We start from the raw sequence: 15853 nt of genomic DNA, 5'->3' as shown, positions 1-15853 counted from the left end.
TTGCTTTTAGATAAATTTTTGTGCATGTAATTCAAATGGTAGAGCTGTAGTTCTTTTTATTTTTGTTCAATTCTGAATCATGTTATAGTCAGTGCTAGGTCTAACTGCCCTCCACCCAAAGTCATGTGTTGAAACTTAATTGACAGTGTGATGGTATTGGCAAGTAACACTGTGGGCTGGAGAGATGGCTCAGCAGAAAACTGAAAAACTGTTCTTCCAGAGGACCTGAGTTCAATTCTCAGAACCCACATACGATCTTTAATTTCAATTCCCAGGTATCCAATCAATGTCCTCCTTTGGCTTCCATAGGTGCCACAGACATGATGTACAGATATGTATGCAGGCAAAACACATATACACATAAAATATTTTTTTGGTTTTAAAAAAGAAGTGGTACTTTTAAAGGGTAATTAATTAGAACGATACACTTAGCAGGGCTTGAAGGTACATGCATACAAAAAGAATGCATGTGCACCTGTACACATATATACCGTACATACACACACAGACACTCACTTTAATATATATTATATTATTTATATTTATTCATACATAAATATACTTATATTTATTTATATGTTTACATAATTTATATAAATTTATATACTTTATGTGAATATATGAAAGGCCCTGAAGGAACTCAGAATCTTCTGTTCTTCAACTGTGAGGACATAGTAGCCATTCTTTAATCCTCTTTCATCATATCTGCCTGGCTAGACACCAAATACCAGTTTCTTGATGTAGAAATCCCAGCCTTTAAAAAAAAAAAGAAAAAATATTTCCTTTCTTCTTGGTTCCTTTCTTTTGAGGCAGAGTGTCACAATGTTTGTAGTCATCACACTCAGGTTATACATTGTTTTGTAAATTATTTAACAGCATAAATACACACGCCATTTTATGCATTTTCATTTGTATTATCTTGATATGTATATTTGATTTACTCCAATTGTTATTGAACAACTTTACATGTTTCTATCACTTATTACACTTGAATCATGTGTTGATATAATTAAGCATTTCTGTTCTATCCAGTCACATTAATTTGTCTTTTTAGTTGTGAACTGTGGTCTTTAATGGCTGAGACATCTCTCCAGAGTTGCATTTGTTTATTTATGTGTATGAATGTTTTGCTCACATGCATGTCTGTGCACCAAATGTGTGCCTGGCTCCATCAGAAGTCAGAGAGAGTTATTCCCCTGGCATTAGAGTTATTGACTGTTGTAAGCTGCCATGTGGGTCTTGCAACCTGAACCCAAGTTTGCTGCAAAAGCACCAGGTGTTGTGTAGAAGAGGGCAGCATTAACTGAAGAGAAACAGGATAGGTTACCTGTAAGGAATGCACTATTATCTAAGTTTCAAGGGGTATGTAGACTTTACTAGGCACTTCCTAATACAGGAGGACCTGGGTTATTTTGATAAATGACAAAACATTGGAATAAATGCCAAACTGTGAAACAGCATGGTTTTCACAGGAATCTGTAAGATTTAGTATTGTTCACTCCTTTAGTAAAAGAGAGAAGAGGTAAGGACAACGAAGGGGGGTGAGAACATTAGTAATTATTATAAAACTGTGTCTCTAACTGTGTCTAAGCAAGCAAAGGAAAGCTAGTGATGAGTGACAGCCCTACGGAAATAGGTTGGAGTGGTAGACATAAGAGGAAACATGATAGGGGGCAGATGCCAGAGCTCTGAAATAAGCAATGAAGACGTGACTGAAAAGGAGAGCAAACACAAAAGATGCCTGCTGCGTTTGGTTTGCCTTTCAACAAGGAAACAGAAGGAGTTTGTTCACTATTCTCAGTGAATAGCTACAGCCTCAAGTAGCAACATGGATGGAATTTACAAGCAAAATGTAAACTAAATGAACAAAGTCCCAGAATTCTATCTAAAGAGAGTTCCAAATTTTGGTGAATTTTGTAAGCAAACTAAAGAATATTATTCATTCACAATGTGAAGATGATTACATTATATTCTTAGTTACTTTGGCCAAGACATTTTAAAATTGCAGGCCAACTTTAGTATTATCAAAAGGCCTTATGAGTTTTAAAATACAGAATTTTTTAATTCTAGAGAATTTCATATTCATCATATTTGCCTCTTATTTCTCCCCTAAGTTCTTCCAGATGTGTTACCTTCTTCCTACTCTCTTCCTACCTCATGTCCTCCTTTTGTTTATTTTAAAACAACCCAATGATTCTAATTTGTGCTCCTCATGCATTCACGGTTGTGGGACCATCTGCTGCAGTATAATGAACCTACCACAGCCTTAAAGAAAATTGACCCTCCTTTCTCCTGAAGCTTTCAACTTATAAATAATTACTCAGCTGGGATTGGGGCTCTTTAAAGCCACTAGTCAGTGCCGGAATATCATTTTCTTGATTTTGTACAGATCCTGTGAGGGCTGTTGAGTTCATGTATGCAATGGCCCTGTTGTATGCAATCCTTCTAGCCCCTCTTACTCCATGGTTCCTAAGCCTGGCCAGGAGAAAATGTGATACAGATGTCTCATATATGGCTGAGCATTCCACAGACACTTCTGCACTTTTTGGCTACTTGAGAGTGTCTTCATTAATATCCAGTTATTTACTGCACAAAGAAATGTCTTTCATGTCAGAGAGCTGCACTAAACTGTGGGGTTAGTGACAGGAATTTAGAGGGCAGTTTGCTATTCCATCTATTTAGCAAAATAGTAGCAGGTTCACCCCCTGGGGCCTGTGAACTCCCCAGCTATGGGTCCTTAGGAAGATTTACAATACTGGGTATGTGTTTCCTTTTAAAACAGATTTTTGTGTGTTTGTTTTCTGAGACAGGGTTTCCTCTGCAGAACAGCCCTGGCTGTCCTGGAGCTCACTCTGTAGGCCAAGCTGGCCTTGAACTCACAGAGATCCACCTGCCTCTGCCTTCTGAGTGCTGGCATTAAGGGTATGCACCACCATTACCTTGGCTTTAAAAGAGATTGAAACAAGATATCGGGCCGCAGAAATCAGCATTTGAAGAACACCAGGGTAAACTTTACATAACATACAAAAACATGCTTACAGAAAGAGTCATTACCAAGAATATAATTGTTTCCTTTGGGTTTCATTTTTGAGGTCTGAAGAGATGGCTCAGCTGTTAAGAGCACTTAACTGCTCTTGCAAAGGACTTGGGTTTCATCCCTAGCACCCATATGGCAGTTCGCAACAGTCTGCTTCAGTTCTAGGGATTCTGACACCTCTTCTGATCTCCTTGAGCTCCTGCATGAACTACAGTATACTTACATACACTACAGCACACACACTTGCACGGAAAAATAAATACTTTTAAATTAAAAAACAAATCTTCTTACAGGATAACAGCTTGGCCTCTTTCAAATTTAATTTAGGTATCATAATAAGCATTATTTGAACCTGAAACAAATTGTGTGTTTAAAAAAAGTTTAGTTACTTGATCTATATTTAAACTTTTTTCTTTATAAAATTAATTATAATCACATTTACTTTTAAATAATGTGCATTGGCATATGAGATCATTTTGCAAAATTCTTAAAATTTAATGCTTGAGATCAACAAACTGAAATATTGGACAATTCAAAAATACAAATAATGCTTCACAACAGACAAGCCAATTAGATTATTTCCAATAAGTACATAATTATATAAAATTTCAAAGCAAAAATATTGTTTTGAAATATCTGGTTTTAAATGTCAATCCTTTGAATTATAACAAAAATAACAGTATTTAAGCATAAATCTATGTGACAATTAGTATGCTTTAAAGGCAGGGAAATTAACATAAAATATTGGAGTTCTAAGGGGGCTGGGTAAAAGTAATGAGAATTAAATGCTGAGTAATGGTTCAGTTTTTCCAGTGAGCACCAGATTTACGGTAATTTAGATGGCGAAGCTCTTGTTTAGGGGGCCATGAAGACTGAAGGACCAGATCCTGCTTATTTCGAAAGATGCAAAAAAAAATGTCTTTTAAAAAGACAGATTTTAGAGGTGGGATCAAGAGATAGCCTGCCATGAAAAAAAGAAAAAAAAAATGCTGTTAGATTAGTGCGTCAGTCTCCGCCGTATAAGGAGATTTGCTTTTACATCCCGCGCTTTTTGCCCTTCGCCCTTGGCCATCTTTTCTTCCTCTCTGGAGGGAGGTCCGTGCTGCAGAGCCACGGGGGAAGGGAGAGGCGGCCAGCGGCTGTCCCGCTCTCCTATTGGCCGACGCCGTAACCAGAGCGAGGCTCTAGTTGCAAAAGAGGAAGCGAGGGACGGGAGGCGGAGTCTGCGGGGAGGCGGTGCTTAAAAAAAGCCTAACGGAATCCAGACGCCAGTGCAATTGTGCGCGCCAGGCTGCGACGGCGGCGGCGGCGGTGGCGTCGCCGAAAGCTGTAGCTCAGCTGGCGAGGTCTTCCCCTCGGGAAGCTCCCTAATCTGTCGCCTCCGCCGCCGCCTACGCGGCGGCAGCGGCGGCGGCCTTGCTGGTGCCTCCCTCCTCTGCCACCTCCACCCCTGCCTGCTCACTTGCCGGTGCTGTGGAGAAGGCGGCGGCAGCTTTGGCGGCTCCACTATGGCGGCGGCGGGGAGGGGGGACAGTAGTTTTAAAGTAGACACCTGCCCTTGCCTCAGAGAAGGTGAGTTCCCGTCCCGGGACGCGAAGGCGGCCTGTTCGCCATCGCCGCCAGTCTGCAGCCGGCCTGAAATCCGGGCTGGGCGCGGTTGGACACCGCCCCACCCCCCACCTGCTGTGGCGCAGTAAAGGCCAAGCTCGCCCCGCCCCGTCCCGCCCCGCTCCGCTGGGCTCGGTCCCGTCCCACCCCACCCTACCCCACCCCACCCCCTCCCTTATTAGGCGCTAGAGTGTCAGGACTGAAGCTGAGAAGGGCATCCCTAACTTCCCCCTCCCCCCCCAAAGGCCCCCAAGCAAAGGAATGGCAGATACTCTTACAGGCAGGAGTTTGAAGGGAAAAAAAAATAAACATTTTTGTCTTAGCTAGATGCTTGAGTGTGAAGTAGGATGCTGAGGTGCGATTTGGGAAGAGGAGGCAGAGCAGAAGTTCTGTGGATCTCTAAGGCCAGGGAAAGGAAAGCGAGAGCAAAGAGGGACTTTCAGAAATGGACTATTAGAAATTTAACAGGAACCCCCACCCCACCTACCCTGCTGAGATTCAAGGGATTGCAGTGTAGAAACTCAGTGAAGCAGTGTGATATTTACAGAGCGAGTTAGCAATTTGGGCAGGTTAGTAATGTGTACTTGAGCTTTCAAGCAGAATTTGTTGGATACTAGGGTCATAGGTTCCTCTTGAGCAATGAGGCCTGTACTGGAGAGAAAGAGTGTTTGGCAGAAGCACAGATTTCAGAAATCATTTGGAAAATTTTCTTTGGTATTTGAGGTTATGGCCTAGTAAAACAGGGCTTTAAGGGCCCATCTTTAACATTTCTTTGGGTTCAAGTAAGTGCTGTTGTACCTGCCAACACTTACTCTGCCAAACATGGAGAGCTATCTCTTGACTGTTTGAATATAAGCGACCTTTTGCACAGCTATTATGGATCTGTAAGCAGCCTACTATTAGACTGTGACATTTGCCATTACAATGTGTTTTAAAGCAGTTTTGGAGATGTTCTTTAGTGGTTAAGACTGATTCTGCTGCAAAAGTGCTCAGATTTAATAATTGCTGTAAAATATTTTCTGGATTACCTTATCTTGCTCATGTTCATCCGAAGTGAAAGATTGTGAATATAAGAACAGAGGAAATAGTTTAGGTTCCTTTTTCTTGGATAAAGACACTCATTAAAATTAACCTCATAAAATAATTTCCGATTTATAAATTATATACCCTTGTGTACAACTCCATAGTATTTCACATCTTTCACTTTGGTGGAATGGCAAAACATTTTTTAAATCCCCCATAATATTTTCAATGGGCACATTAATGCCATCTACTAAATATGAAAATTGGGAATCCACTGTGATGTGATCATGCTTTATTAACAGTCTAACTGAAGACAATTTTTGAAAGAGTACTGTCTTCAATCAGCCATGAATTATACCATTGATTGAAAACTCCTGGGCTTTTATATTTTCAAGGGGTCTTTGTGGCTGTTTCCCCCCCTTTTCTGTTTCATTTTGAAACATTGTCCTACTTGCCTAGATCTAGCAGTGAATTAATCCTCCAGTCTCCACTTCCTGAATGCTGGGACTACGGGTTTGTGCCACCACTCTGAGCATTAACTTGTATGACAAACTTTGTCCATAGCCAGCAAATAGTTTAGAGTGGTTTTGTAGGCATCGAACAGTTTTGGCTCCGATGACACAGTTCATAGTAAGGTTTAGAAACTGTTTCATTTAAAAAAAAAATGCCTTTTAGCCTCACTGTGTAACTGCTTTGGTTACAGTGTCTTTGACTATATATAAATAATAAAAGCATTATAAGAGGGAATTCCAGGGGCCTACATGACTGCACAGCAGGAAAAGGAGCCTGTGCCAAGCTTCAGAGCCTAAGTTTATTTCCAGAAACCCACATGGTGAAAGGAGAGAACGAAGTCCTGCAAGTTGTCCTCTGACCTACACACACACACACACACAGTGGCCCATGTGTACTCCCACAAAAATGAAGAAAGAAAACATAATTTAATAAAGTCAAAACAATATCTGGAGTCTGGCACAGTAAATTATGATGTTCATAAAACTGCTTGACTTTGTGATCCTAAATCGGTCCCAAATTTGCTTGATTTGGGCTTCCATGTCTGAAGTAAGGGACTTGGAGAAGACAAACTCTGAGATTAATTTCTGAAATATGAAAATATGATTGGTGATTTTGGAGTTTCCATTGTTATTTCTTTTGGTGGGATTTGGCTGTATACAAAATTAATAATTCATAAATCACAAGAAACCTTGATGGTAGTTACCACTTGACACTCATTGAGTAGTGAAATCTGTGTTGAAATACTGTTGAGAAATTTTACTAGGATATGAAAAAAGAGATGTAACTAATTTCAGGTTTCGTGTTCTTTCATTTTAGTTAAGTATTCTTCATTAGCTCTAAAGTCCAAACAAAAAAACCCTTACATTTTCATTTAAAAATAGTAGATGTTTAACACATTGTAATATTCAAAACACTATTAGGCCTCAGAATTTTGTTTAGATATCTATAAAACACTATTTTTCTAGCTATAATGTACAAAAGACAAGGAAAAAGCCTTGCTTAGTTGTGTACTGTTATATTTTTAATTTTCTAAATTATAATTAAGATATGGCTCTGAAATATGTCAGAGTATTGTCAGGGTCACTCCTGATAAAATCATTAAAAGTGGTTTGTAAAAGCATTTGCTGGCCCATTTACAATTTGTAGCCAACATTCACAAAGACAAGCAAATGGCAGTAGACATAAAAAATGTCATATGAGAATGTTAAAAATTTTCAAGAAATTCTACTGGGATTTAACAAACTTAAGCAAGAAATGCCAAGTGATATTCAAAAAGACAAACACACAAAGATTCATGGATAAGGGGGGTTAAGTGACTTTTTAGGACACTATATTTCATTAAGGAAAGTTTTTCAAAACTATTTACGACAAAATGAATTCTGATCCAGTAGTGATGCTACATGTATTTGTAGTTAACTTTCCTTGCATATTTGTTTTTCCCTTTAAAAAGTTCTGAGTTTGTATTTTAGATTGGAAAACATTGTAGATTTCAATTTGGTTGTTAAATGATTCCCATGACAATTACCTTTCTCGTAGCAATTACAAAATACCTTCCTTTGTCTCCCTATTGTTCAGTAAAACTTTGGGTCATATGTCACTAAATCCTCCAACAGAAAACCTAGTTAATGGTCTTTCCTTCATTTACTAAGTAATCACTGCATGCCAGTGTGTGTGTGTGTGTATGTGAACCATACTGGCTAGTGCTGAGAACCTATAGATGAATTAGAAATACATGTAATGGGCTTAGGCAGATGACACAATGGTTAAGGGCACTTACTATTTTTCAGAGGACTTAAGTTCAGTTCCTAACACTCAGAAAGGAGGCTTATTATTGTCTGTAGCTCTAATTCCAGAGGATCTGGTACCTACTAATGCATTCACATGGCATACATTTATGTACATACATACAAATACAAATAAAATAATGAAAATAAGTCTCAAACAGCTATGCAGATAACTCAATAATGGTCTGTGGACATAGATAATTTGGTGTTTGCTTCAAACGCATAAGGATCTGAGTTTTATCTGTCAGAACTCACATAAAACCATCTATGGTGGTGCACACTTGTGATCCCAGCATTGGAGAGGATGGTGCAGGAGGACAACCCAGGCTCACTAGCCAGTCAGTCTATCTTAATTGGTGAGCTCCAGGTCAGTGAAAGTCCACGTCTCAAAGGAAGACACCAAAGGTGCTCACGTGGCCTCCATATGCAGGGCCTTACACACCAGTGTCCAGTGTACACACAGATGCCTGATAAAAAGGGGTCAAAAGCTCGGTAGTATTTATAGTAAAATTGCAACACAAATTTAAAAGTGAGAAAAGTAGTTTTAAATATAACTGGTCAGACTCCTGAACTATCAGTACCATTCCCTGCTTTTGATGTATCTACTTCTGTGGAATCTTAGTACTGTAGACACACCAAAGCACATTATATTGTGAGTCTAATATTGGTATCTGTCAAAATAATTAGTAAACAGAATTAAAATGCTGGCTTCTACATTTGACAAATTGGACCTGTCCTGAGTGAGATTTTCTTCTACACCAGAACTATCCTCTGCTGATTTTGTTCCTATGATTACAATGCTATTAAAGGAATACAAAAGTCAACTCTTGCCAAAAATCCTATTTAATGAATGTTTGAGGAAGATTAAAAGTTTATTCACAGAAGATATAGCATGTATGTTCTCTGTAAAGGCAAAATTAATATTTCACAGATTTTCTGTGAATAGCAATGAGATTTGTGTGTATAGTACTACAGTTCACTCTTTGGGGATTTTCCTCTACTTTGTCACTATCAAAGTAGAATACATACACTCTTTATAATGCTGTATTTCTTTACATTGAGATTATTTAGACTGAAACTCACAAATCAGCAAAGCATTAAAATAGCTATTATTAAGTAATTTTATAAACATCTGGGTTATCCTAAGGATAAAATATTGATATTTTGTACAGCAAAATCAAATTATTGTTTGAGAAATACAAGGTTTATTTTATTATATATAGCCAATTATATCTAGAATCACTTACTTTGCCTAAGTTTAAATTTATCAGACTAACCAAAGAACATTCTTATTCCCAGAACTGAAGAAATATGATAACCTTCCATTTCCTTTCTTCAGAAATACTCTATGGTTTATTATTCCATAAGTGAAATTGGAGCAAAACCATTATTCTTTTCTGACTTCTGCTGTAAGTGTTAACTTTTTGTTACAAAATATATTTCATCTTACATTTTCTGGTATTTAATATGTGGAGAAAGTTTCAAATATAACCATTTAGATTTAACATACAGTTGCATTGTGTTTTTGATCCAGAAGGTAGTTATTTTACTCTAACATGGCAGCTCAGATGTTTTCAAAAGGCATAATCCAACAGAAAAAAATAAAATTTTGTAGAGTGAATTTTTATTTCATTAAAACATGATGTAAACTGAGTGAATATTTGAGTCAGTATGGGGAATTTCATTTAATCCTGAGGATAGAATATTTTCAGTACTAATATTCATAATTATAAATCACCTAAGATCATTTCTTTATTACTATTGTCTTTTCCTAGGGTGCTGTAATTATTTTTTAATTACATCCACATAAACTTACAATATTAAGTTTAAAATTTTAGGTCCCTACAATCCTTTATTTCTTCTATAATCTCTATCTGTTTCTTTTATGAAATAAAGTCATAAATTGGATTGGTTCTAAACTATAGGTACTTTTACCCTGCAAAGCACATTTGGCAATGTTTCCAGACATACTTGGTTTTTATACTAGAAAATGCTACTCTTAGATTACTGGTCAGAAGCCAGAGATACTGCCAAATACTTTCAGTTCGTAGGATAACCTTTCTACAATGTTCTGTGACCCAAAGTGACTATAGTCTCAAGGTTGAAAACTATGGAATAGATGATCTCTTAAATAACACTGAACTGAACTAGGGTAATTATATCTACTAGTAAATAAAAATTTCAAAGCTTCTAGATGAGAACATAATCATACTTTTATTGAGCATATAACATGTGTCGAAGATTTTAAAATAAACGTCTTTTGTATTTGTCAGATCCTGGGACTTACAAATTGTACATTATATTTCTATATTGTTTGATGGAAAATAGTTTAGAATAGTTAAATGATTTCTTTAAGGTTATGTCTTTTTACTAACACCGCATTTTTATTTTTTCCTGTTACCTAGGACTACAGATCAAAGTCCCCAACCTCATTGCAAATTATTATGAAAGTTATATTTTCTCAAATTACATAAATCTTCCATGTAAGAAGAAAATAAAATTTTAAAACATCTTTTCAAGGTGGGGTCTCACTATGCTTCTCTAGGTGCCCTAGAACCCCCTCTGTAGATCAGGTTAACCTCAAACTCAAAGAGATTTGCCTGCTTCCTCAGGGCTGGGATTAAACGCATGAGCCACCAGACCCCACTAAGACATTTTCATTAATAGAAAAATAGTATTGATCCGTTCTCCCACCAAAGACTGAAGCCATACTTAAGCATAAATACATTACATTTAATGAACTCTCTTATTGGATACCTTTCATAATTTGTCACAAAACTACTGTTTCATTTCAAATAATCATCCTAACTGTGCAAGAGAGGATCACTGACATCAAGCCATCAAAACAAAAGTTTGTCAAGTAAAGTACAAAATAAACTTTAGAAATGGAAATCTGAAAGGTTAGCCTTTGTAACTAGTAGCAGAATGAAACTTTCAGTATTTCTCTTAGTCTGATGCTCTTTTTTTTGTTTGTATTGCTTTTTAAATTTTTGTTTTTTTAAGTATGAGTGCTCTGCTACATGCTAGAAGGCATCAGATCCCTTTATAGATGGTCATCAATCACCATCTGGATACTAGGACTTGAACTCAGGACCTCTGGAAGAGCAGGCAGTGCTCTTAACCATCTCCAGCCCTGATCTGATGCCTTTTACAACTCATTTCTTTTGAAATTAGGTAGCTTTTTAAGCTCATATTTAACCATCTCCAGCCCTGATCTGATGCCTTTTACAACTCATTTCTTTTGAAATTAGGTAGCTTTTTAAACTCATATTTACGCACCAACCAATACAATGTTTATTTTTTTATATTAATAAGGAAGAAGAAAATGAGAAGAGTATAAAAAAGGGAAAGAAAGGAAGACGTGCACCCCTCAGATTTCTTCAGCTATGCCTCAGTTCCTAAATCCTAGTTCTTTGACAAACTCTAGTTTACAGGCTCAAGAGTTCTCTGGGAGCTATTTCTTTGAAAGGAAGTCTTTTCTACTAGGCAATTCTAGTCACTTGGGTTACATCAAGCAAATTGACTCTCCCTTTCCCAGAAGCTATCAGATGCCAATAGTCTCAACCAAAATGGCTTCTCTTCCAAGACAGACTTGTTTCTTACAAATGCCCAGCCTAAAGAAGTCTGTCATTCAACACTTCAACCTTTTTTAGTTGATTATTTTATTTATTCACATTTCAAATGTTCCCCTTTCCAGTCTCTCTTCTGGAACCCCCCTATCTCATCCCCCTCCTGCTTCTCCACCCAGCTATTCCCTCCTGCCTCCCCACCCTGGCATCCCCCTACACTGGGGCATCAAGCCTCCACAGGACCAAGGGCCTTTCCTCCCATTGATGTCAGATAAGGCCATCCTCTCTACATATGTACCTGGAGCCATGGACCTATTCATGTGTACTCTTTGATTGGTGGTTTAGTCCCTGGGAGGTCTGAAGTGTCTGGTTAGTTGATACTGTTATTCCTGTGGGGTTGCAATCTCCCTGCAACCTTTTTAAGAACTAGCTCTCAGGGGACTCTTGGAAAGAATTAAATTTGAATCCTGGCTCTAAACCATAATGGATATGTGACTTTGAGAAGGCCACTAACTTGCCTCTCCAAGCTTCACTTTTGAATAGGTATATTCACATTCATGATAAATGTAGGGGACATGCAGCTTGAGAGGAAACTGTGTCACATAGAATGGTTCCTGAGAAACAATAAATTTGTTCTCAGTAGAACTCCGACTTCCACAATCCTCCTGATAGTAAATTTAAGACTTAATAACATTGCTTTTAATTTGTGGGAGATGGTTCATGTTGACATATGCCACAACATGAACATGGTAGTCAGAGAACAACCAATAGAAATAAGTTCTGTCCTTCTACCATATGGGTTCTCTGGGAATCTTCAGACCTGGACGCAAGCACCATTACCAGTGCACCATCTCACCTGCCCAAAAAGATCTTAAAAAGCTCAAGTGATTGGTTGAATATAGCAAGGTAAATGTAAATGGAATATAAATCTGTATTGGATCTGTTTTGGAGTCTAGAAACATTTTTATCCATATAATTGTGTTTTTGAGAAGTACAGTTTAGTTAGCTCCAGGTGGAATAAAACCATGTGTTTGTCAGAAATCAGCTGAAGTGTGAGTCAGCAGTATGGTGTGACATTTTCTTGGGCTACGTTAACAGAAGGAGAGATGTATTCAAAATAAGGGATTAAGTATGCATAACACTACATGGTTGAACCATATATGTAAAATGGTTGCAATGCTAAATTTTATGTTTTTCAGAATTAAAAAAGAAGATGGATCAGAGTGCAGTGTTCTCTCATGTAATAGCAGCACTTAGAAGCTGAGAATATAAGGCCAAGGCCAGCCTGAGTAACATAAGGAGACACCCAAACATAACATAACAGCATAGCATAAGAGATATAACAAAATAACGGGTCTCAAAACATAAAAACAGCAGCAAAAGATGGTCCCTTTTACTGGTCACTATGATATCGTTAAGGAGATTAGTGGTTGAGCTACATACCATATGAAAGAACTGCAATTAATTCACAAAAGAAGTAGAGAGAAGGGGAAAGAAAAACATAATTGTAAATATTGAAGGAATTTTATACTGGACAAAGGGGGATTTATACTTACTGTGTTGTGGGAAATCAAAGTAGATCCACTGGAAGGTCTAAGAAGTATTCCAATATTGTTCTTGTGCCAGCCCTGTACCATCAGTGGTATTAAAGAATTTGTGAGCAATTTGTAGCTTGAGCCCCACCCAAGAACTACTAAATCAGAAATTCTAGGTATGGGTTTGATGCTATTTCTTAATATCTTTCCACTTCTAAGTGCTAGGATTCTAGGTATCTACCTCCATTCCTGGTTTATGCAGTGCTTGGGATTGAGCCAAGATATTATGCACTGCCAGATGAGCCCCATCCTTAACCGTGAAACCCTGAGTAAGAATAATGATGCATGAGAATGTGTTCCTGAAAATTTGAGATTCAATTACATTTGAATTGATTAAGACAACTTGCTATTTAGTAAAGTAAACCCTAAGTATATTTTTGTTTGACTTTTTATTGATATTGGTATTTTTTATTTGGAATACAAAATAATGGATCTCTTTATAACATCTTAATAAAAAAACATATTGTGATATATTCATATGTCCCTCATCTTCTCCTCCCTTGGCTCTTAGCTTTTTTCTTTTGATCTTTCTTGCTGCCAAATATATAATTAATGTTTATAGTTCTTTCCCCCATTAATCTCTCTTATTCTCTGCTTGTTATCCTCTCTTAGATCCCTTCTTTCCTCCACATGGTCTACCTTTGGCTTTCATGTCATATCTGTATATAAATAATTAAATATGTTATACTAACTAAGAATAATAGAATAAAAGTATTTAAAGTAAGGCAAGTATATAAATAATAATGGAAAGGTTGTGCTGAAACAAATAATAGGATTCATTAGGGCAGTTGAATTTAATTTTATATTAATTAGAGGAAAACTAATGATTTTCCATGGGTCCTTAACTTTGAATCCAGCACTTGGGAGGCAGAGGGTGGCAGGTAAAACATACATTCAGTTTTAAATCTAGTTTCCACATATGCCAGAAAACGTAATATTTTCATTTAGAATCTTGATTATTTCACCTAGTATGATTTTCAGTCCACCCATTTTCCTGCAAATGTCATGATCTTATTGGCATTTATAGCTTATTGAGTTCCATTGTTTACATGTATTTTAAAGCTTTTTGTCCATAGATAAGTTTAATCCCAGTTCCCTCAGCAAAATTACTCTACCTTCTTACATCTTTTATCACCTGAAATGTTTTGGTCTGGGTATTATAGTTTGTCCATACACACCTCATCTTACTTGTTAAATTTTACTTTCCTTAGAGTTAGGAATTAGTCATTTCCAACATGTTTAACAGTTATGTATGTACAATGGGAAGAGTCAAGGTAAAAACACAGGTTTGTATACCAGCTTCACCAAAGGAAACATGGCGGTTTATTTCAATTTTTACTTGCTTCCAGTTTCCAGACTCAGAATGTACAAAGCACTGACATCTGTATACATTTGTGTTGCGATCTAAGGATTTAACACAAAAGATCCTAAAACATATTAATCTTTTTTCTACTTCCTTTTAGAATATATAACATGAATCTAAGCATAATTAGTAAAGGTAAATCATGTTGAAATATACAGAGGGAATAAAGTAAATTATTGTTATGTGGAATTCAAAGGAAGATGTACGTGGAAAAATATCATGTCAGAATTTTAGTAATCAGTGGAAAGAATAGCTAAGATTTTGAATCTGGGTATGTTATTCCATTTGATAAACAAAAATAAATAAAGCTCCTTTGAGGAAATAAGTTGAAGACAGCAAGACTTAGCAGTAGTATTTTAAAGGAAAACATATAGTGAAATAAATGTAGACTTGTTAAGGAAATGTGACAACTCTCAAGAGTGGGAGAAGCTCCCAAATGGGGAATGACTGTTTCTTTTTCAAGAAATTTTCCTTTAGTAATGTTACTTTGCCACTAAAGAATTGCCTGCCCAAAAATTTGTGACAAGCCACATGATGTGATCCTCAAAAAGGCTCACTTCTAGTGTCCCTGCACAGGCATTTCTGCATAGGTGAGCTAATGGGCATGCCCAAGTTCTCAGGATTGTCCTGAAGTCTGAATCCATTCGGGGATGGATCTACAGCCTGATCTCCGACTTGCACTGACCAACCTAAAGTCTGGGGATTTTAGTTCCCGGGGACTGAATAAGTAAATAAGGGCTTAGTCTAGGTCTTGGAGCTCCAGGGGATAGTCTGGGTACTGTTTATACAACTGGGGTGCTCATAGGTGTGTGAGAAGATGCCCAGCACTAAGAAGTAGTAGGACATATCTGAACACTCATCTTCTAAGGCATGACTGTGTGTGTTATAGTATGAAGGGTGACCCTGCAGGTATTAGCCTAGAGGTAGTCTCTAGTTGTGACTGTAGCAAACTAAACTTTCTGTCCACAAATATATTGTAGCTTGTTTCCACAAGAGGAGCTGGCTTATAGGTTGTGATCTATGTAAGGTGACTTGATGGACCAAGACATAGAGGAATCAGCATGATTGTCACGGTAGCCTGAAACCCAAGGCTGTTGGTGTCAATCTGGTGCTAAGGGGAAGCTGGCTACATATTAGAATAGCCTGGAAATGAAAACTATTGCACATCTCTAGAGCCTGAGATGCCAAGATCCAGTTTCCAGAGCTGGCTTACGGACCCAATCTGGAGATAGCCACCTGAAGTCTGGAGCTTTGGGGAACCTGCTAGGTGATAGCTTTTAACAAAGTGTGCCCACTATTAGGGTTCAAAATAAAACATGATTTTCATTACCTGCTTCTTCATTTACCCATAAAAATATTTT

The 15853-nt window shown here is 37.4% G+C and overlaps 1 protein-coding gene across 1 annotated transcript in view; it reads left to right on the top strand.

Annotated features, from left to right (window-relative positions):
• Nucleotides 1-4530: 4530 nt before the first annotated feature.
• ZMAT1 (zinc finger matrin-type 1) overlaps nucleotides 4531-15853 on the top strand; it is a 33362-nt gene continuing 22039 nt past the window's right edge. Inside the window, exon 1 of the mRNA XM_080909709.1 lies at nucleotides 4531-4609. Within this exon, the coding sequence (XP_080765835.1) occupies nucleotides 4546-4609 (64 nt within the window). The 5' untranslated portion in view covers nucleotides 4531-4545. The remainder of the gene's footprint in view (nucleotides 4610-15853) is intronic.

This window comes from Micromys minutus (genome assembly GCF_963924665.1).
Source record: "Micromys minutus genome assembly, chromosome: X".
Taxonomy (NCBI): domain Eukaryota; kingdom Metazoa; phylum Chordata; class Mammalia; order Rodentia; family Muridae; genus Micromys; species Micromys minutus.
The sequence above is the reverse complement of the archived record's forward strand: the minus strand, read 5'-3'. Positions and strand labels throughout refer to the sequence as shown.